Source organism: Heptranchias perlo, chromosome 1, assembly GCF_035084215.1.
Source record: "Heptranchias perlo isolate sHepPer1 chromosome 1, sHepPer1.hap1, whole genome shotgun sequence".
Taxonomy (NCBI): domain Eukaryota; kingdom Metazoa; phylum Chordata; class Chondrichthyes; order Hexanchiformes; family Hexanchidae; genus Heptranchias; species Heptranchias perlo.
This window is the reverse complement of record NC_090325.1, coordinates 20,549,527-20,573,860: the sequence shown is the minus strand read 5'-3', so window position 1 is coordinate 20,573,860 and position 24,334 is coordinate 20,549,527. Positions and strand designations below refer to the sequence as shown.

The window sequence follows — 24,334 nt, the reverse complement described above, 5'->3', positions numbered from 1 at the left end:
CTCAAAAAATTCAAACAAGTTAGTCAGACACGACCTCCCCTTAACAAATCTGTGCTGACTGTCCTTGACTAGTCTGTGCCTTTCTAAGTGACAGTTTATTCTGTCCCTCAGAATTGATTCCAATAATTTGCCCACCACGAGGTTAGGCTGACTGGCCTGTAATTACTCGGTCTATCCTTCGCTCCCTTTTTAAACAACGGTACAACGTTAGCAGTCCTCCAATCCTCCGGCACTATGCCTCTATCCAGTGAAGTTTGGAAAATGATTGTTAAAGCCTCCGCTATTTCCTCCCTGGCTTCTTTTAACAGCCTGGGATACATTTCATCCGGCCCTGGTGATTTATCCACTTTTAAAGATGCTAATCCCCTTAATACTTCCTCTCTCGCTATGTTTATCTCATCCAATAGTTGTTGGAAGGTTGTTGGCCTGGAGAGCTCCCGACCATAGAAGCATTAATGTCCATCTGAACTATAAATGAGGCAGAAAGGGCCTCAGTTTAATGTCTAATCTAAAAGATGTACGGAAGTGGCAGCCTAGATTTTGCCCTCAAAATTTATTTGAACCCATGACCTTCTAACTCAAAAGAAAAAATGTTACCAACTGAGCCAAATTGACAATTCATTACAGTCCCAGGGAAAAATCCAATTTGATGTTTTAATTGTGTTATTTATTTTTTATTCAACTTTGTTGTTAACCCCTGAGGCAGGAGGTGAGCGTAAATCAATAATAAAAATTAGCATTTTATCTTGACCGATTTTGTATGCCAAATCCCACCGATGTGAACTTGATTTTCAATTTCTAGTTAATCCTAAAATTCCCAGATAGGCTGTGTGGGAAAGGTCATCTTACTGCAAATTAATGTCATCCAATGGACTTGAGCCAGGAGCAAATGGCTGGAGTTGATCCAAGAGGCATGGGCTGAGGACTTTCAAGTCACAATCAACCTCAAGATATCAAAAGCAATTTGGGACTGAGCCCACTGCATGACACAGCTGCAGTTGTTAACATGAGATGTGTCCTACATCAGTGGACAGGATCTGAGGAATCGGACACACGCTGACAGAATGGTGCCGTCAGTGGAGATATTTTCCACATTAGTCCGAAAACTGTCCCAAACTTCAACCGTTGGCAATAGAATTTGTAGTAGCGGTAGCGGACATCGCACAAAGTAGATCTCTCCGACCAGTCCAAGGTATTTGTGGCTTGGGAGACCAATGAGCATTATCAGTTCGACAGGCATATTAACCAAATAGTGGTGTGATCAGCCAAAAAAGGCTAGTGCAGTGGAAATGTGAAACAGAAGTTATCGGGGGTCATTTTGACCATGGGGGATAGTGTAAAAAGGATGATTCAATGGACTGCAATGGAAATGAAAATGGGGAGAGATGTCTAACGGGGGCCTGAATCGACATCGCCCGTTTTTACGCTATCGGCCAAAGTCCAAATTACCCCCATCGTGGCAACTCTTGACTGAAAATGAACGCTAGCAAAAAGGTGTCGCTCTGCACATGAAGCATCAGATCTGTGTGTCACAGGACAACAGACCAACTTCCTTCTGGAGGATTTAACTGTTGTTATTTCAAATAGGGTTTTCATGTATTGATATTAAAAAGTGTTAGAAGTACAGTATTCATTTTAAAATGGCTCAACAATAATTTCTGATGAAAGGTCCCATTCGAAATATTGACTATTTTTTCTCTTTACAGATGTCAACTGACCTGCTATGCATTTCATAGGAACATTAGGAACATGAGTAAGCCATTCATCCCCTTGAGCCTTCTTCGCCATTCAAATAGATCATGGCTGATCTGTACCTCAACCTCATTCACCCGCCTTAGCTACATATCCCTTGATACCCTTGATCAAACAAAAATCTATCGAACTAAGTCTTAAAAGCTTCAGTTGTCCCAGCATCCACAGCCATTTGGGGGACTATTCTACTGCCCAGCAGATGCTGTTTTTATTTCAGAATTTCGACATTTGCGGATTTTCTTTCTAACTTGGACGTGAAATCTTCCATGTTGCAGTGGGCACCCTGTGAATAATTCACCCCGTTTCTCTGGGGTTCTGCTGATCTCCCACCAGAGTTACATCAGCAAATCAAGAGAACCTCCATGGAGTTTCCAGACCAAAGACTCCAAAATGTGCAGAAACAAAAAGAAAAAGAAGCAATGAGTAAATAACTGGAAAATAGTTCAAAGCAGGCAAAATATATTAAAATGAAAAATATTGAAGTAAAAAGCAGAGAAAATTAGGGTAAAACACAGGCAGAAAGATCCTGTTAAGCAAGTAAAGATCAAGAAAGCCCAGAAACACAGGTTGCATAAATGTGGCTTGTATTCCCTTGAGTGTAGAAAATTGAGGGGTGATCTGATCGAGTTGTTTAAAATGTTAAATGGATTCAATAGGGTAGTTGCGGAGAAACTATTTCCTCTGGTGGGGGATTCAAGAGCAAAGGGGAGTAAACTTAAAATTAGAGCTAGGCCGTTCAGGAGGAAAATCAGGAAGTACGTTTTCAAAGGGTAGTAGCAATCTGGAACTGTCTCCCCATGAGGCTGTGGATGCCGGGTCAATTGAAATTTTCAAGACTGAGATCAATAGATTTTTATTAGTTAAAGGCATCAAGGGATAAGGAGCAAAGACGGGCAAATGGAATTGAGGTGCAGGTCAGTCATGATCTAATTGAATGGCGGAGCAGCTTCGAGGGGCTGAATGGCCTTCATCTGTTCCTATGATACCGGATTGTGCTCACAAGTGAAGAATGGCCTTGTGGGGATGAGGTACCGACTGCAGAATAAGTCATGGCGGGGTAAGAAGAAAAACTGTGGATAATAAATATGCTAACACGGGGACCACAATAAGTACTAATAGCCATGTTACAAAGTTGTGGATCTGCTACGATCATGTTTACATTGGTGATTGTAAATAATTATGAAAAGCTCATCACATGCAGCGGGAGTTTGAAGCCTTCTTATCAAACATCTGAATTGTTTAAGAATTTAAAAACATCTGAACAGGAGTTAAAGTGCTTGTGATTTTTATTTTCTGCCGTCTGACCTTTATTGAGTGTTTTCATATCAGCCTTCCACATGAGTTCAGAAGGTGCAGGATTTAAAGCAGAAAACAGGAATGGTTTCAATTCTTTGTCTGTACAGCCAAATATCACATTCTGACCAGTTGGGTTTGGTGCATAGCATTGATGTGCAGTGTGTGTGAGCGAGAATATGTCTGTGTGCACATAGCTATGTCTGTAGTGTGCGTACATGTATTTGCATGTAGATATGGCACTTGAGCACATGGGATTGACTGGGCTCAGCACATAGACCAAAATCAGGCAGAGGATCACCTGCCTGTAGTGGACCCCAGCCCCAAATTCCATCCATTAACATATGGCTGTATATAATTCATATACCAATATCTTTAAGTACCTGTATATTTATGTGTATGCATGTGCACATATGTGAGTCCAAGTATGACTGCTTGTATATATACATATATATATTTATGCACACGCCTCCAACAATGTGTGTATATCTGAATGTGCGTGCCTGTGTGTCCAAGTTTGCCTGCATGTATATGCGGATTTGTTTGATTGCGCACATATGGAACTCTTGCATGTATATGCTTGAGTTGTGGTTTAGGTTAATAGTGTGTAACAACTCTTCATTCATTTTTTTTATATCTGCTAGTCTTGTGGTGTTGCTCACATGAGTTGGAGGACACAGTGCGTTACAAAGTACACCTGTTAACACCCGGTAGACACCGTGTTTCATAGTCCCAGCAGGGCCAAAAATTCTGCCTCTCTTTTGTAATGGATTTTGCTGCCTGTATCCTAACTCGCACCAAGTTCCATTTACCCATCACCCCTGTGTTCGCTGAACCACATTGGCTCCTGGTCCGGCAACGCCCCGATTAAAAAATTCTCATCCTCGTGTTGAAATCCCTCCATGGCCTCGCTCCTCCCTATCTCTGTAACCTCCCTCAGCCCTACGACCCTCTGAGAACACTGCATACCTCCAACTCTGGCCTCTTGTCCATTCCCGATTTCCTTCGCCCTACCATTGAAGGTCATGTCTTCAGCCGCCTAGGCCCTAAGCTCTGAAATTCCCTCCCTAAACTTCTCTGCTTCTCCACCTCATTTAAGATGCTCCTTAAAACCTAAATCTTTGATTGAGCTTTTGGTCACGTGTCCTAATGTCTCCTTCTTCAGCTGGTGTCAATTTTTGTCTGATTACGCTCCTGCAAAGTGCCTTGGGATGTTTTACTACGTTAAAAGTGCTATATAAATGAAAGTTACTGTTGTTATGTGCCTCTCCTTTCCATCCTACTCAAGAAGATATGTCTGTTTTTCTCTTCTCTGCTCAAGAAGGGCTGTCTCCCTTCCCACTTCCTGAACAATACCTGCTTCTGTGACTCTCCCTTCCTACCTTCTTCTGGTTGGTGCTATGCTCCTAGAGACAGACCGCTGGTGACATAAATAATTAAAGCCACCAGTTCATTTAGCCTAACGTTAGTTATTTATTTAGTTCCATACTGGTGAGTTTGGTAATAAGTAAAGTCAGGCTGAATTTATGTCGTTCCACAATACTGCAGGCTGAGATGTGGGACCCTGGACTGGACTGAATAGTGCAGCACAGGTCAGGGATAGACCCAGGCTAAGGAGCAGAGTTCCAAGGAGGACACTGTGACGGACAGGCATAACATTCACTACAGACGCATAACATTTTTATTAGTCTCTCAGTCCTTTTTCCTCAATTAAGAGGTGAGTCGTGGTCCTACATCATCACTTTCTCTATTCACAAGTCTTGTTAAGCAACTTATTCCCTTTTATTGATGCAGCGGTGGAACATAATACAACACCTTTTCACTCCAAAAGGAGAAAATCATGCAGATTAAACTCTGTGCGGCTTTTTAAATACTTTTTAAAAAAAACAAAATATAATTTAACATCAAATATGGAGTTTGGTGACTTACAAAAATAGTAAACATGGAATAACAATATAATTTAAGGAGTTTGTATTTAGACAATAATTTACCAACACAGGGGTGACTATGTAGAGTGACATTGTAAGTGGGTGCGTGATGATTTCCTCAGTAATTCCAACAGAATCATAAATGCTTTCTTTCTGTAGAAAGACTAAACAGAGGGAATCTTCGGCAACGCGTTTACGATGATGCTACACATAACTACCGGAGGAAGTCTTACTCCCTCCACCCCTGCCCAGTACCTGCAGTGTGGAGACTGGACAAACACAGAAACGGGCTAATGTCTAAATACATGTTGCGATTTTTCTTTTCAAATCCTGTCCCAAGCTCAAAAATACCTGTTTGTAAACGTCAAAACAATCTGCTATGAAACTTCATATCCGGCTTATTGACTATAAGAGTTAGGGGGAGAGTACATTCCCCAGGATGTCCGAATCTGAAACCTCATAACTCTTTTGGTCTTAAAAATGTAAGCATCCAATATTCCAAAATACATTTAAACCATCACCAAGCAATGTCCAACTTATGTAGCATGTTGTGACAGGCTTACTTCCACTGTTGCCCACTTGTCCCTTGCAGTTACCATCCCCCTCCCTGCCCACTTTTAACTAGAAGGCTAGCTCAGAGCTTCTCCATAACCTTGTTACAATGAGCTTTCTGGTACTGGAGCTTCCCTGTGTTGCTTTACTTGGTTGGGTAATGGGGATGAAAGGAAGATCTACACCGGAATGGTCTAACTCACACAAGCTTGTAACCTTGATTCAATTTCTGGGACCGTCCCGATGGATTGAGTTGGTTGTGGTCCTATCTTGTCCTATGTTCCTAAGAAAACTGGGGCATATGGGGGTGTGTGTGTGGGGGGTTGTTAATTTAAGTATGTCTACTGATGCTTCATAAGTAACCCTGATCTCCTGGAGCTTGCTTGACTTCCTTAGCAGTCGGGGTGGAATTTCCTAGAAATTTTCCTGGCATGGGCCTCAGATTCTTTTCTCCTCTGGCATTTTGCCCCTCCCTCCAGGAGCTGGTGTTACTAATGATTGGGAAGGGCGGGGTGTGGGGTTTGCATTGTGTAACAGACATGGTAGACTGGCAACTCCACCAGACAAGCCACCTTGACATGGAGAGGGGGACAGGGTGAAAAAATCCATCCTTTCCCCCCCCCTTCCCCGCCCACCCAATGGAATGTTCCGCTTCCCCACCCCTCCCCCCTCACCCACCTCCACTACATGGGCAAAACCCTGACGGAACTGGGTTCCACCCCACTTTCTGGCCTCCGTCCAGCAGCTTTGCAGGAGAAGCACCGAAAAGCAAGAACGGAATTTCAGGCCCTAACTGTTCGGATGTTAATATCATACGGCATGACACGTGGGCTAAAGAATCTTTAATAATTCACGTACTGCAGGCTTTCTAGCATTTCTTCCTTTTTGTTTGCTTTGCAGGAATGGTACAGATCAGTTTCTGTTGGAGATTATCTACTAAAGATAGTGGGGAGCAGAGGTTAACCGCCCATCTGGAGCTGTGCGCTTGTGTGCTTGATTTATTCCCTGCTATATAATTCTACTGTGTTTGATGAAAGAAGAGCATTGAGAAACACGATAAAAGAATCACAACAAGCTGGAGGTTGTAAATAACCAGGGAACTCACTGTGATAAAAAGCCAGCCTCGCTACATCGTCTTGACAAGTGAGCGTGACGGATGGACCTGAACATGTTTAGATTTATAAGGCCTATAATTGTTACTCTCTGTTGATGCACAGTTCCACAATGGGCAGTTAATCTTACCGTGTCCTTAATGGAACCTCAGCCAAAATAAAAACTACCTGTGCTGTACATTAATCAACTGCAGCTGCAAAGCAGAAACAGAAGGAAGAGGCAAAGCTTCCTCAATTCCTCAGTGGTGGTCCACTAAAACCATGGTTCCATTCCTGGTCTGTGTTGCCAGCTGATTTCAGTTGAGGCAACAGTAGGGAATTCTACAACTGGCCCTTCGTATTCCTGGGCTATGGAAGGGATTGGGGGGCGGGGAGGCCGGAACCAGCCAGGATTCCCCACTCCTGATAGATATCCAGTGACCCACGCTGGGAAGTGTGCGAGTGTCAGATGAGAACAGGATCACGATCGGCCGCGGTGCACTCCGAGGATGAATAGCACTCCAGCCTGTGAGGCTCACACACGAAGCATGGCCACTTGGGCAAAGTACTGTGGGCAGCTGGCGCCAGTGGAAGCCCATCCTAGCAGGAGTCAAGACTTTAGGGGAGGGGAGGGGAAGGGAAAGGAGGAGGGAAAAATGGTGATAAAGAAAGAAAAAACATAAGACTTGAAAATGAAACAGGAAGGAATCCAGTTTTCTTACATGAAGTGAGGAACTTTCTTTTTACCGAAATGAAAAGACATCTGCCTTGCCATTGTATTGTACAATATTAATAATGAAGATGTTACGATGTTTATATGAAATCTCGCTGTCCACTACAACCTACAACCCTTCGAGATCTCTGCGCTCCTCCAATCCTGGCCTCTTGCGCATCCCCGATTTTAATCGCTCCACCATTGGTGGCCGTGCCTTCAGCCATCTATACCCTAAACTCTGGAATTCCCTCCCTAAACCTCTCCGCCTCTCTCTCCTCCTTTAAGACACTACTCAAAACCTACCTCTTTGACCAAGCTTCTGGTCACCTGTCCTAATATCTCCTTATGTGGGTCGGTGTCAAATCTTGTTTGATAATCACTCCTGAGAAGCACCTTGGGACATTTTACTACGTTAAAGGCGCTATATAAATGTAAGTTGTTGTTGTTGTATTTAACACTGAACCAACAACCCATTTAAAATATAAAATTGTCAACGACTTAAAATAAATGAGTCAAATTAAAATAAATGAGTTAAAACCTTTGTTAAAATAGAGGAATTTCATATGACGTGCCAACGGGTTCATTACTCATTTTGCAAAATGTGACTTCAAGGCAATTGAGAAAGAAAGAAAAGGTGAATAAACACGATCAGTAAGACCGGCCTCACTGTTGGCAGTCTACTGTACCCAACTCTGATCTCTTTGATATGTCAAGGAGCAATTTTCCGACTCCACACAGGCTTTTTCCAGCGCGTACATTAATGGTTGGGAAGTCACGGAATGGGTGTCCGAGTTTTCTGATAATGTAACCCAGGCAGCTCAAAGTTAGAAAATGACCCCTCGTGTGTTTGAACCTTTTTTTTTCTTCTGTTCCCTCCCATTCATTCCAGCCTCTGTTCATAGAAACACGTGCAACCAGTCCGTGTCAGCGTTGACAATCCACGTGAGCAAATAGTCCAAATCCCACTTACCCATTTTGTTCCCATGCCCTTTTATGCCCTTTTCCTTCATCCACCTATCTAATCTAATCTTTACTGTTGACATGGGTGGGGGTGGGGGGGTGGGGGGAGAGCAGGGGTGACAGTCTACATCCTGTAGGATGAGAGAACGATGACCTTGGATCTTGACTCAATATTAATTCTTGGATAATATGGGGCTGTGTCAGCTCACCACAAGACACGATGCTCCACCACCATAAGGAGCTTCAAATATAGGATTAACTTCTGTGTGGCAAAATAAATAATGTTTATAGCTCATAGGCAGTAGAGCTGGGATTAAGACTTGCTAGCGGGAAGCCTTGGCTGGCTCAGCAGTGGCAGCTTTTGGCCCTCATTCTACTGTCAAAGAACTACAATTCTCTGTTACTCATTAAAGCGCTAGAATCTGTATGGGGTTCCTGTTATTCAGTAAGGTGTGATTTGTCAATGCGAGCGGGAGTCAGGTATGATTTCAATAGAATACCTGTAAACAATAATGGGGACAGGCTCGGCTGCAGACAGTTCCTTTCCATAATATCCTGTTGGATGCCGTACTGAAAATTCCTGAATGAAGTGTTTTAATGATTCTTACTTATTTCCAAAGCAACACCTGCCTGTCCTTTAAAACATGAATACATTAGAATCCTACAAGATAACCATCCCATGGATTGCTTTGGGAAAGGATGTCTTTTTTTTTGGTTCATTTTATGCTCAACAAGGTGAGGGATGTTGGTGCGCTGGGACTGGGACGTTTTTCCATCTCAAGTGCTCAGTGTTAAGCATTCCCAGGTCAGAGGCAGCTCAGCCAGTTACAGAATACCAGGTTGTTACACAAGATTAGAGTTTGTGGTATTGGGGGTAATATATTAGCATGGATTGAGGATTGTTTAACGGACAGAAAACAGAGAGTAGGAATATACGGGTCATTTTTGGGTTGGCAGGTTGTAACTAGTGGGGTGCCGCAGGATCAGTGCTGGGGCCTCAGCTATTTACAATATATATCAACGACTTAGATGAAGGGACTGAGTGTAGTGTATCCAAGTTAACTGACAATACAAAGCTAGGTGGGAAAGTAAGCTGTGAGGAGGACACAAAGAGGCTGCAAAGGGATATAGACAGGTTAAGTGAGTGGGTAAGAAGATGGCAGATGGAGTATAATGTGGGGAAACGTGAAATTATCTTTGGTAGGAAGAATAGAAAAGCAGAATTTTTTTAAAAGGTGAAAGACTAAGAAATGTTAGTAGTCAGAGGGAGTTGCGTGTCCTTGTACACGAATCACAGAAAGTTAACATTCAGGTACAGCAATCAATTAGGAAGGCAAATGGTATGTGAGCCTTTATTGCAAGGGGGATGGAGTATAAGAGTAAGGAGGTCTTGCTGCAATTATATAGGACTCTGGTGAGACCGCATTTGGAGTACTGTGTACAGTTTTGGTCTCCTTACCTAAGGAAGGATTTACTTGCCTTCGAGGGGGTGCAACAAAGGTTTACTAGATTGATTCCTGGGATGAGAAGGGTTGTCCTATGAGGAGAGATTGAGTAGAATAGACCTATATTCTCAGGAGTTTAGAAGAATGAGAGGTGATCTCATTGAAACATATAAAATTCTTGGAGGGCTTGACAGGATAGATGCTGAGAGGCTGTTTCCCATGGCTGGGGAGTCTAGAACTAGAGGTCATTGTCTCAAGATAAGGGGTCGACCATTTAGGACTGAGATGAGGAAAAATTTCTTCACTCAGAGGGTTGTGAATCTTTGGAATTCTCTACCCCAGAATTCTGAGGATGCTCAAGACTGAGATAAGTAGATTTTTGGAGACTAAGGGAATCAAGGGATATGGGGATCGGGCGGGAAAGTGGAGTTGAGGTAGAAGATCAGCCATAATCTTATTGAATGGGCCTGCTCCTATTTCTTATGTTCTTAATAAAACTCCCTACTCTGTCCAATGTGCCTGAGAAGAATATCCCCGACTATCCCAGTGTGTGCTGGTTCCACTTCCCCCACACCAGTCAGCCTTCATGGCCTCTCTGAGTCATACTGCTGACTATGTGCTGTTAGCCCAGACCCTGTCGACCTGGGTTAAAATTCGATTCACCTCTGACTCTTACAGCCATCAGAGAGGAGTTTTTCATCCCCTTATCCTGAGCTAGATTTGACCGCAAGTCTCAAAGAGTGAGAATGTGATTCAAACAAAAAAATAAAATATTGGGATAATTCTTGTGCCTCTCCACCCTATGCTCATATGTTGGACATTGTTGCCGGGAATATCCTCAGGGATTCTCTCAATCGGCCACTGTAGCTTCAGCAGAAGGTTGACGGACACCCAGTTTACACGGTCTATCCGGAGTTTCACCGATCTTCCATTGAAGTTGCGATGGCCGATGGTGGGGGGGATCCTCGAGGAACATGGGGGACCGATTGGGGGAACCTTTGAGGAACATGGGGGGCCGATTGGGAAAACCCTCAAGGAACATGGTGAGGGGAACAGATGATGGGAGAACCATAAAGGGACATGGGGGGGGGGGGGGACGGGAACGGACGATCGTGAGAATCCTAAAGGAACATGAGGGGGAGCCAATCACGGGGGGGGGGGGCGGTGGTGGGATCCCTCAAGGATTTTCCCAGGGTGCATTTCCTCACTCTCCTCTAAATTGGTAATGCAAACACAACACTAACCATGAACAAATACGTTTACGGAACATACATTTCACTGCAGCGTTCCACCTGGCCCCCAACTTAAATATCTGTCTCTTTCAGTCCGAAGCAGTCAGTAACTTCGTATATTTGATAACCGGTGTGCTCTTTGAACTCCGGACATACTCCAATGGAGATGGACTCGACCGTGATGTTATCTGCCCTGCTGACGGTAGACGTACAGGGCCTGTGCTGTCCCATCTTGATTTTGTTGGAGAGGTTGTTCATTTTCTCTCTGAATTGGAAAGGAGATTTGGACAAAGAGGGGAAGAGTCTCCAGCCGTGAAGGCTGAGTGCCCGGTTGGCGCCGCCTCCTCCGCTGACGCCCTCACCGCTGGCGACGCTCCCTCGATGCCCGCGGCTCAGGGCGAAGGAACTGTTTACCGACAGTGTCTCGCGACTCATGACAGATCTGGTCATCATGTCCCCCTCAGAGCCGCGCTCCGAGCTGTTGGTGGAGGTCCTCCAGTCACGGTGGTCGTACGCCCGCCAGGCTGGCCGCCGTCTCCTCCGGCACTGGCACTTAAGCAGCCTGGTGAAGGCCCGCTTAAACTCTTTGCTGGAGCAGGGGTAGATGATGGGGTTTATGCAGCTGTTGAAGTAACCCAGCCAGAAGATCACCTTGAAAACCAAGTCGGAGGGCTTGATGGATGGAAAGAAAGCACCTGGAATGCGTTCAAAAGAAAAAAAATTGAGGAAGCAGCCTTTCATCATTACATAGAATTACAGCGAATGTACAGCACAGAAATAGGCCATTCGGCCCAACTAGTCCATGCCAGTGTTTATGCCTCACACGAGCCTCCTCCCACCCTTCTTCATCTAATCCTATCACCATATCCTTCTATTCCTTTCTCCCTCATGTGTTTATTTAGCTTTCCCTTAAATGCATCTAAGTTATTCACCTCAACTACTCCTTGTGGTAGCGAGTTCCACATTCTAACCACTCTCTGGGTAAAATTCATTGATCAAGGAAAATGTATGGGAATGCACAAAAGTTTCCCGAGTGCCCCGAGGCTGGTTGGGTACACAGGAAGAAAAAAACTGACACTTACATTAGTTTACAATGAACAGATTTACTATCCGTCATCATGGGTACAATTGCTTAAAATTGCACTTAAGACGATTTCACTGGTGATGGTGAGCTATGGCAGTTCTTTATTGAGTTTAAGAGCCTGAAACTTACAAGTGAGTTGTGATCTTTGACAAATTAAAGAATGTCTTTTCTCCGAGAACCACCTTTTCAGTGAATGTTGGTACACTGCATGCCACTGACATTTTATGGATTATTTCACATAATCTAATTATCACATTTGATTTTTACACATGTCATATCTACCATGTAAGCAATAAAACCATCAGTTTAGAATACACATTTCATTGTAACTTTCAAAAGGGAATTTGATATATACTTGAAAAGGAGAAATTTTCAGGGCTATGGGGAAAGAGCAGGGGAATGGGACCAATTAGATAGCTCTTTCAAAGAGCCGGCACAGACACGATGGGTTGAATGGCCTCCTGTGCTGTATGATTCCACGATTCTAAAGAAGTTTCTTCTGAATTCCCTATTAGGTTTGTGGTGAGAATCTTATATTTATGGCCCTTAGTAGTGTTGGACTCCTCTACAAGTGGAAAATCTATCTCTACGCCTACCCAGACGGTTCTACAACATCTCCACATCATCTCCACATCATCTCCACACCATCTCCACACCATCTCCACATCATCCCTATATCATCTCCACACCATCTCCACATCATCTCCACGTCATCTCCACATCATCTCCACACCATCTCCACACCATCTCCACATCATCCCTATATCATCTCCACATCATCTCCACACCATCTCCACATCATCCCTATATCATCTCCACACCATCTCCACATCATCTCCACACCATCTCCACATCATCTCCACATCATCCCTATATCATCTCCACACCATCTCCACACCATCTCCACATCATCCCTATATCATCTCCACACCATCTCCACATCATCTCCACACCATCTCCACATCATCTCCACATCATCTCCACACCATCTCCACACCATCTCCACACCATCTCCACATCATCCCTATATCATCTCCACACCATCTCCACACCATCTCCACATCATCCCTATATCATCTCCACATCATCTCCACGTCATCTCCACATCATCCCTATATCATCTCCACACCATCTCCACATCATCCCTATATCATCTCCACATCATCTCCACGTCATCTCCACACCATCTCCACATCATCTCCACATCATCTCCACACCATCTCCACACCATCTCCACATCATCTCCACATCATCCCTATATCATCTCCACATCATCTCCACACCATCTCCACACCATCTCCACACCATCTCCACATCATCTCCACACCATCTCCACATCATCTCCACACCATCTCCACATCATCTCCACATCATCCCTATATCATCTCCACATCATCTCCACGTCATCTCCACACCATCTCCACATCATCTCCACATCATCTCCACACCATCTCCACACCATCTCCACACCATCTCCACATCATCTCCACATCATCCCTATATCATCTCCACATCATCTCCACACCATCTCCACACCATCTCCACACCATCTCCACATCATCTCCACACCATCTCCACATCATCTCCACACCATCTCCACATCATCTCCACATCATCCCTATATCATCTCCACATCATCTCCACGTCATCTCCACATCATCTCCACATCATCTCCACACCATCTCCACACCATCTCCACATCATCTCCACACCATCTCCACATCATCTCCACATCATCTCCACACCATCTCCACACCATCTCCACACCATCTCTGGATCATCTCCACACCATCTCCACATCATCCCTATATCATCCCTATATCATCTCCACATCATCCCTATATCATCTCCACATCATCTCCACGTCATCTCCACATCATCTCCACGTCATCTCCACATCATCTCCACACCATCTCCACACCATCTCCACATCATCTCCACATCATCTCCCCATCATCTCCACACCATCTCCACACCATCTCCACATCATCTCCACATCATCTCCACATCATCCCTATATCATCTCCACATCATCTCCACGTCATCTCCACATCATCTCCACATCATCTCCACACCATCTCCACACCATCTCCACATCATCCCTATATCATCTCCACACCATCTCCACACCATCTCCACACCATCTCCACACCATCTCTGGATCATCTCCACACCATCTCCACATCATCCCTATATCATCCCTATTACATCTCCACATCATCTCCACATCATCTCCACACCATCTCCACACCATCCCTATATCATCTCCACATCATCTCCACGTCATCTCCCCATCATCTCCACACCATCTCCACACCATCTCCACATCATCCCTATATCATCTCCACATCATCTCCACACCATCTCCACATCATCTCCACATCATCTCCACATCATCTCCACATCATCTCCACGTCATCTCCACACCATCTCCACATCATCTCCACACCATCTCCACACCATCTCTGGATCATCTCCACACCATCTCTAGATCATCTCCCCATCATCTCCACGTCATCTCCCTATCATCTCCACACGATCTCTAGATCATCTCCACATCATCTCCACATCATCTCTACATCATCTCCACACCATCTCTAGATCATCGCCACACCATCTCCACATCATCTCCACATCATCTCCACACCATCTCCACATCATCTCTATATCATCTCCACATCATCTCCCCATCATCTCCACATCATCTCTAGATCATCTCCACACCATCTCTAGATCATCGCCACACCATCTCTAGATCATCTCCACACCATCTCCACACCATCCGCACACGATCTCCACATCATCTCGACATCATCTCTACATCATCTCCACACCATCTCCACACCATCTCCACATACTTGAAAAGGAGAAATTGGATGGTGTCGAACTTCTTGAGTGTTGTTGGAGCTGCACTCATCCAGGCAAGTGGAGAGTATTCCATCACACGCCTGACTTGTGCCTTGTAGATGGTGGAAAGGCTTTGGGGAGTTAGGAGGTGAGTCACTCACCGCAGAATACTCAGCCTCTGACCTGCTCTTGTAGCCACATTATTTATATGGCTGGTCCAGTTAAGTTTCTGGTCAATGGTGACCCCCAGGATGTTGATGGTGTGGGATTCGGCGATGGTAATGCCGTTGAATGTCAAGGGGAGGTGGTTAGACTCTCTCTTGTTGGAGATGGTCATCTCCACATCATCCCTATATCATCTCCACACCATCTCTACACCATCTCCATATCATCTCCCCATCATTGCCACTTCATCTCTACATCATCTCTACATCATCTCCACACCATCTCCACATACTTGAAAAGGAGAAATTGGATGGTGTCGAACTTCTTGAGTGTTGTTGGAGCTGCATTCATCCAGGCAAGTGGAGAGTATTCCATCACACACCTGACTTGAGCCTTGTAGATGGTGGAAAGGCTTTGGGGAGTTAGGAGGTGAGTCACTCACCGCAGAATACTCAGCCTCTGACCTGCTCTTGTAGCCACATTATTTATATGGCTGGTCCAGTTAAGTTTCTGGTCAATGGTGACCCCCAGGATGTTGATGGTGCGGGATTCGGCGATGGTAATGCCGTTGAATGTCAAGGGGAGGTGGTTAGACTCTCTCTTGTTGGAGATGGTCATCTCCACATCATCCCCATATCATCTCCACACCATCTCTACACCATCTCCATATCATCTCCCCATCATTGCCACTTCATCTCTAGATCATCTCCACATCACCTCCACATCACCTCCAGGCTTGGGCTGAAAAGTGGCAAGTAACACTCTCGCCAGACAAATGCCAGGCAATGACCATCTCCAACAAGAGAGAGTCTAACCACTTCCCCTTGACATTCAACGGCATTACCATCGCCGAATCCCCCACCATCAACATCCTGGGGTCACCATTGACCAGAAACTTAACTGGACCAGCCATATAAATAATGTGGCTACAAGAGCAGGTCAGAGGCTGAGTATTCTGCGGTGAGTGACTCACCTCCTGACTCCCCAAAACCTTTCCACCATCTACAAGGCACAAGTCAGGTGTGTGATGGAATACTCTCCACTTGCCTGGATGAGTGCAGCTCCAACAACACTCAAGAAGATTGACACCATCCAGGACAAAGCAGCCCGCTTGATTGGCACCCCATCCACCACCCGAAACATTCACTCCCTTCACCACTGGTGCACTGTGGCTGCAGTGTGTACCATCCACAGGATGCACTGCAGCAACTCGCCAAGGCTTCTTCGACAGCACCTCCCAAACCCGCGACCTCTACCACCTAGAAGGACAAGGGCAGCAGCACATGGGAACAACACTACCTGCACGTTCCCCTCCAAGTCACACACCATCCTGACTTGGAAATATATCGCCGTTCCTTCATTGTCACTGGGTCAAAATCCTGGAACTCCCTTCCTAACAGCACTGTGGGAGAACCGTCACCACACGGACTGCAGCAGTTCAAGAAGGCGGCTCACCACCAACTTCTCGAGGGCAATTAGGGATGGGCAATAAATGCTGGTCTCGCCAGCGACACCCACATCCCGTGAACGAATAAAAAAAATAAAACAAACATTCATTCCTGTCATATTCCACGTGAAATAAAAACAAGAAAGACTTGCATTTATGTAGTGCCCTCAGAAACACCTCTAAACGCTTCCCATATGGTAAAATACTTGCTGTACAAAGTATGTTGCTGTAATTAAAGTGTCTGTGTGGGATATTTATGGGAAGGAAACCAGGATTGTCTGAAAGCTGAACTAAAAGAATGCGCTGAAAATATGCAGCAGGTCGGATGGGGGGAGGATTTTAACTGCTAGGCGGAAAGCCGGGGGGTGGGGGGAGGGAGAAGGTGGAGCCACTTTCTAAATAGTAAAAAGTTAAAAACAGTGGACGTCCAAAGGGACTTAGGGGTTCAGGTACATAGATCATTGAAGTGTCATGAACAGGTGCAGAAAATAATCAGTAAGGCTAATGGAATGCTGGCCTTTATATCTCGAGGACTGGAGTACAAGGGGGCAGAAGTTATGTTGCAGCTATACAAAACCCTGGTTAGACCGCACCTGGAGTACTGTGAGCAGTTCTGCGCACCGCACCTTCGGAAGGATAAAACCGGACGGACCACCCGGCATCGGACCACTAGGCACCGGACACGACAAAGGCAAACCAAGCCCAGTCAACCCTGCAAAGTCCTCCTCACCAACGTCTGGGAACTTGTGCCAAAATTGGGAGAGCTGTCCCACAGACTAGTCAAGCAACAGCTTGACATAGCCATACTCACAGAATCATACCTTTCAGCCAACGTCCCAGACTCATCCATCACCATCCCTGGGTATGTCCTGTCCCACCGGCAGGACAGTCTCACCAGAGGTGGCGGTACAGTGATATACAGTCAGGAGGGAGTGGCCCTGGGAGTCCTCAACATTGACTCTGGACCCCATGAAATCTCATGGCATCAGGTCAAACATGGGCAAGGAAACCTCCTGCTGATTACCAATACGGCCCTCCCTCAGCTGATGAATCAGTCCTCCTCCATGTTGAACACCACGTGGAGGAAGCACTGAGGGTAGCAAGGGCACAGAATGTACTCTGGTGGGGGACTTCAATGTCCATCACCAAGAGTGGCTCGGTAGCACCACGACTGACCGAGCTGGCTGAGTCCTGAAGGACATAACTGTCAGACTAGGCCTGCGGCAGGTGGTGAGTGAACCATCACGAGCGATAAACTTACTTGACCTCGTCCTCACCAAACTACCTGTCGCAAATGCATCTGTCTATGACAGTATTGGTAGGAGTGACCACCCCACAGTCGTCATGGAGATGAAGTCCTGTCTTCGCACTGAGGACACCATCCAACGTGTTGTGTGGCACTACCACCGTGCTAAATGGGATAGATTCAGAACAGATCTAGCAGCTCAAAATTGGGCATCCATGAGGCGCTGTGGGCCATCAGCAGCAGCAGAATTGTATTCCAGCACAATCTGTAACCTCATGGCCCGGCATATTCCTCACTCTACCATTACCAACAAGCCAGGGGATCAACCCTGGTTCAATGAAGAGTGTAGAAGAGCATGCCAGGAGCAGCATCAGGCATACCTAAAAATGAGGTGCCAACCTGGTGAAGCTGCAACTCAGGACTACATGCATGCTAAACAGCGGAAGCAACATGCTATAGACAGAGCTAAGCAATTCCACAACCAATGGATCAGATGAAAGCTTTGCAGTCCTGCCACATCCAGTCGTAAATGTTGGTGGACAAGTAAACAAGTAACGGGAGGAGGAGGCTCTGCAAACATCCCCATCCTCAATGATGGCGGAGTCCAGTACGTGAGTGCAAAAGACAAGGCTGAAGCGTTTGCAACCATCTTCAGCCAGAAGTGCCGAGTGGACGATCCATCTCGGCCTCCTCCCGATATCCCCACCATCACAGAAGCCAGTCTTCAGCCAATTCGATTCACTCCACGTGATATCAAGAAATGGCTGAGTGCACTGGATACAGCAAAGGCTATGGGCCCCGACAACATCCCGGCTGTAGTGCTGAAGACTTGTGCCCCAGAACTAGCTGCGCCTCCAACCAAGCTGTTCCAGTACAGCTACAACACTGGCATCTACCCGACAATGCGGAAAATTGCCCAGGTATGTCCTGTCTACAAAAAGTAGGACAAATCCAATCCGGCCAATTATCGCCCCATCAGCCTACTCTCAATTATCAGCAAAGTGATGGAAGTTGTCATCGACAGTGCAATCAAGCGGCACTTCCTCACCAATAAATTGCTCACCGATGCTCAGTTTGGGTTCCGCCAGGACCACTCGGCTCCAGACCTCATTACAGCAATGGTCCAAACATGGACAAAAGAGCTGAATTCCAGAGGTGAGGTGAGAGTGACTGCCCTTGACAACAAGGCAGCATTTGACGGAGTGTGGCACCAAGGAGCCCGAGTAAAATTGAAGTCAATGGGAATCAGGAGGAAAACTCTCCAGTGGCTGGAGTCATACCTAGCACAAAGGAAGATGGTAGTGGTTGTTGGAGGCCAATCATCTCAGCCCTAGGGCATTGCTGCAGGAGTTCCACAGGGCAGTGCTCTAGGCCCAACCATCTTCAGCTGCTTCATCAATGACCTTCCCTCCATCATAAGGTCAGAAATGGGGATGTTCGCTGATGACTGCACAGTGTTCAGTTCCACTCGCAACCCCTCAAATAATGAAGCAGTCCAAGCCCGCATGCAGCCAGACCTGGACAACATCCAGACTTGGGCTGATAAGTGGCAAGTAACATTCGCATCAGACAAGTGCCAGGCAATGACCATCTTCAACAAGAGAGAGTCTAACCACCTCCCCTTGACATTCAACGGCATTACCATCGCCGAATCCCCCACCATCAACATCCTGGGGGTCACCATTGACCAGAAACTTAACTGGACCAGCCATATAAATACTGTGGCTACAAGAGCAGGTCAGAGGCTGGGTATTCTGCGACAAGTGACTCACCTCCTGACTCCCCAAAGCCTTTCCACCATCTACAAGGCACAAGTCAGGAGTGTGATGGAATACTCTCCACTTGCCTGGATGAATGCAGCTCCAACAACACTCAAGAAGCTCGACACCATCCAGGACAAAGCAGCCCGCTTGATTGGCACCCCATCCACCACCCTAAACATTCACTCCGTTCACCACCGGAGCACTGTGGCTGCAGTGTGCAGCATCCACAGGATGCACTGCAGCAACTCGCCAAGGCTTCTTCGACAGCACCTCCCAAACCCGCGACCTCTACCACCTAGAAGGACAAGGGCAGCAGGTACATGGGAACGGGAACAACACCACCTGCACAATTCCCTCCAAGTCACACACCATCCCGACTTAGAAATATATCACCGTTCCTTCATCGTCGCTGGGTCAAAATCCTGGAACTCCCTTCCTAACAGCACTGTGGGAGAACCTTCACCATACGGACTGCAGCGGTTCAAGAAGATGGCTCACCACCACCTTCTCAAGGGCGATTAGGAATGGGCAATAAATGCTGGCCTCACCAGCGACGCCCACATCCCATGAACGAATAAAAAAAAAGGTCATATTGGCCTGGGAGGGAGTGCAGCGTAGGTTTATTAGAATGATACCCGGACTTCAAGGGTTAAGTTACGAGGAGAGATTACACAAATTGGGGTTGTATTCTCCAGAGTTTAGAAGGTTATGGGGAGATCTGATCGAAGTTTATAAGACATTAAGGGGAACAGATTGGGTGGATAGAGAGAAACTATTTCCGCTGGTTAGGGTTTCTAGGAGTAGGGGGCACAGTCTAAAAATTAGAGCCAGACCTTTCAGGAGTGAGATTAGAAAACATTTCTGCACACAAAGGGTGGTAGAAGTTTGGAACTCTCTTCCGCAAACGACAATTGATACTAGCTCAATTGCTAAATTTAAATCTGATATAGATAGCTTTTTGGCAACCAAAGGTATTAAGGGATATGGGCCAAAGGCAGGTGTATGGAGTTAGATCACAGATCAGCCATGATCTTATCAAATGGCAGAGCAGGCACGAGGGGCTGAATGGCCTACTCCTGTTCCTGTGTTCCTACCTGGGAGCTGCCATGTAGGGTCCGGTCGATTTTAACCTCCGGGCCACATTAACATCCAGTTGGTCAACTGCCCACCTGAAATAGGCGTAAAGAGGTGGCTGGCCAGCTGCCGACGGGCAAAGATCGGGCAGCACAGGGGCCGCCTGATGCGTGGGTGAGAGGTTTGACTGGGAAGGGTGGAGCCCAGGGCGGGTGGAGGTCCAGACTTTCCTTGTGGGGCTCCTGCTCTTCCTGGCCCCACAAATGATTGTTTTTTTTTTACTTACCTTTTAGGGCCTCCTCTAGGCGTGTGGCAGGTTTTGCTGGTCGGAGCTGGTCACTTGCTCCAGTAGGCCAGTAAAATTGCTTCGGGATCCTTATCTGTGCAATAGGACCCCGATTAGCACATATGAATCAGGTGGACACTCGAGCCACCCTGTGTTAAAATGGCTGCGAGACGGTATTGGAGTGGAAAAAAGAGCCATTCAATTTTAACTCCCATTCCGCCCAGTTACCGTCGGGGGGAGGGTGTTAAAATCTGCCCTTCAGAAAGGTTATCATTTCAGGTGTGTCCCTTTATTAGGACTGGGTACTCACTGCTTATGAGAGCCACCAATAGTTATTCTGGTGTTAAGATTGGTTAATTATTCCCTTCAGTTACAGAATATTCATAATACCAGTATTTATATAGCACCTTGTCACACAAAACTGACTCAAAGTGCCTCACACAATGAACTATTTTCGGAGTGCCATGACTGTGGTGATGTTCGCAATAACTATGCAGCTGACTGTTGTCTGAGTTCCAGTGTTGAATGCTGATACTGAGATTTGATATTGATTTCTAAAACCTAAGCTTGGCAGCACCTAACCACAACCTCTTCATTATCTCATCTTCCCTCCTACTCTTTTCTGCACTATGGGCTTTGGCCCCTCACCAAGATTTCTCAATCAGAAAATTAATTGATAGTCTATCTGTAGATTAATTGGCCTAATTATTTATATTGTGGGGGGAAGGATTCCCTTATGCTGCAGTAGGACTCATGTGGGTGCACTTGTTTATGTGATTCATGCAATACAATTTTGGCTATCGGGAAACTTCCATCCTACACTGTATAAAGCTCATTGTGCTCAGTGTATGCAATCTAATACAGTAGCAGGAGGTTTTTTTTATTCGTTCATGGGATGTGGGCGTCGCTGGCGAGGCCAGCATTTATTGCCCATCCCTAATTGCCCTTGAGAAGGTGGTGGTGAGCCGTCTTCTTGAACCGCTGCAGTCCGTGTGGTGACGGTTCTCCCACAGTGCTGTTAGGAAGGGAGTTCCAGGATTTTGACCCAGCGACAATGAAGGAACGGCGATATATTTCCAAGTCGGGATGGTGTGTGACTTGGAGGGGAATGTGCAGGTGGTGTTGTTCCCATGTGCCTGCTGCCCTTGTCCTTCTAGATGGTAGAGGTCGCGGGTTTGGGAGGTGCTGTCGAAGAAGCCTTGGCGAGTTGCTGCAGTGCATCCTGTGGATGGTGCACACTGCAGCCACAGTGCGCTGGTGGTGAAGGGAGTGAATGTTTAGGGTGGTGGATGGGGTGCCAATCAAGTGGGCAGCTTTGTCCTGGATGGTGTCGATCTTCTTGAGTGTTGTTGGAGCTGCACTCATCCAGGCAAGTGGAGAGTATTCCATCACACTCCTGACTTGTGCCTTGTAGATGGTGGAAAGGTTTTGGGGAGTCAGGAGGTGAGTCACTCACTGCAGAATACTCAGCCTCTGACCAGCTCTCGTAGCCACAGTATTTATATGGCTGGTCCAGTTAAGTTTCTGGTCAATGGTGACCTCCAGGATGTTGATGGTGGGGGATTCGGCGATGGTAATGCCATTGAATGTCAAGGGGAGGTGGTTAGACACTCGTTGGAGATGGTCATTGCCTGGCACTTGTCTGGTGCGAATGTTCATTGCCACTTAATAGCCCAAGCTTGGATGTTGTCCAGGTCTTGCTGCATGCGGACACGGACTGCTTCATTTTCTAAGGGGTTGCGAATGGAACTGAACACTGTGCAGTCATCTGCGAACATCCCCATTTCTGACCATATGATGGAGGGAAGGTCATTGATGAAGTAGCTGAAGATGGCTGGGCCTAGGACACTGCCCTGAGGAACTCCTGCAGCAATGTCCTGGAGCTGAGATGATTGGCCTTCAACAACCACTACCATCTTCCTTTGTGCTAGGTATGACTCCAGCCACTGGAGAGTTTTCCCCCTGATTCCCATTGACTTCAATTTTACTAGGGCTCCTTGGTGCCACACTCGGTCAAATGCTGCCTTGATGTCAAGGGCAGTCACTCTCACCTCACCTCTGGAATTTAGCTCTTTTGTCCATGTTTGGACCATTGCTGTAATGAGGTCTGGAGCCGAGTGGTCCTGGCGGAACCCAAACTGAGCATCAGTGAGCAGGGTATTAGTGAGTAAGTGCCGCTTGATAGCACTGTCGACGACACCTGCCATCACTTTGCTGATGATTGAGAGTAGACTAATGGGGCGATAATTGGCCGGAAAGTGGAAGGTATTTTTACTTGACAGAGTTCTGTCAACAGCAGACTCCCGCTGTCCATGACACTTAAGAGACCGAATGGCATTAGAGTCCCAAGTTTTTACTGGCCTCATGAGTGACATAAATCTAAACAAAAGAAAGAAAGTCTTGCATTTCATGGCCTCAGTACATCCCAAAAGAAGTATTTTTGAAATGTGATCACTGTTGTAATGTAGAAAACACAAAAGCCAATTTGTGCACAGCAAGGTCCCACAAACAGCAATGTGATAATGACTCGATCACCTGTTTTAGGAGTTGGTTGAGGGATAAATTTCGGCCGGGACACTGGGAGACCTACTTTGTTCTTCTTCAAAAACAAATGTCTGGAGTGGGGCTTGAATCCAGAGGCGAGAGTGCTATTACAGAGCCAAGGCTGACTCTTACTTGATGTCGGGTGGTCTAGAAATCTCGCTGGAACTTCTTGGGCATAATACAGGGGACTTGATGAAGCTCGTTGCTGTCCAGGTTGGGAGGCATCTTGTGCTCCCAACAACAAAGTCATCTAAACAGGCTGGAAGTTGTAGGAGCATATGACCAGTGACAGGCATGAGCACAACTTGTATGCCATGAAAGGTGCTCTGAAGTGCTTATTGGGAAGGGTGCCCTTATGTGCTCATTTGGCCGAGTGTCCTGAAGTGCCCATATCGGAGGGTGCCCTAAAGTTCCCATTTGAGGAGGGTGCCCTGAAGTGCCCATTGAGGAGGGTGCCCTGAAATGCCCATTGAGGAGGGTGCCCTGAAGTGCCCATTGTGAAGGGTGCCCTAAAGTTCCCATTGAGGGTGCCCTGAAGTGCCCATTGTGAAGGGTGCCCTAAAGTTCCCATTGAGGGTGCCCTGAAGTGCCCATTGTGGTGGGTGCCCTGATGTGCCCATTGTGGAGGGTGCCCTGAAGTGCCCATTGAGGGTGCCCTGAAGTGCCCATTGTTGAGGGTGCCCTGAAGTGCCCATTAAGAAGGGTGCCCTGAAGTGCCCATTAAGAAGGGTGCCCTGAAGTGCCCATTGTGGTGGGTGCCCTGAAGTGCCCATTGTGAAGGGTGCCCTGAAGTGCCCATTGAGGGTGCCCTGAAGTGCCCATTGTGGTGGGTGCCCTGAAGTGCCCATTGTGAAGGGTGCCCTGAAATGCCCATTGAGGGTGCCCTGAAGTGCCCATTGTGGTGGGTGCC

General features: G+C 46.5%; 1 protein-coding gene across 1 annotated transcript in view; it reads right to left on the bottom strand.

Moving 5' to 3' along the window:
- Positions 1 to 6,211: 6,211 nt before the first annotated feature.
- Positions 6,212 to 24,334, bottom strand: part of adra1d (adrenoceptor alpha 1D) — a 52,903-nt gene continuing 34,780 nt past the window's right edge. The window contains exon 2 of the mRNA XM_067981958.1: positions 6,212 to 11,663. Within this exon, the coding sequence (XP_067838059.1) occupies positions 11,041 to 11,663 (623 nt within the window). The 3' untranslated portion in view covers positions 6,212 to 11,040. The remainder of the gene's footprint in view (positions 11,664 to 24,334) is intronic.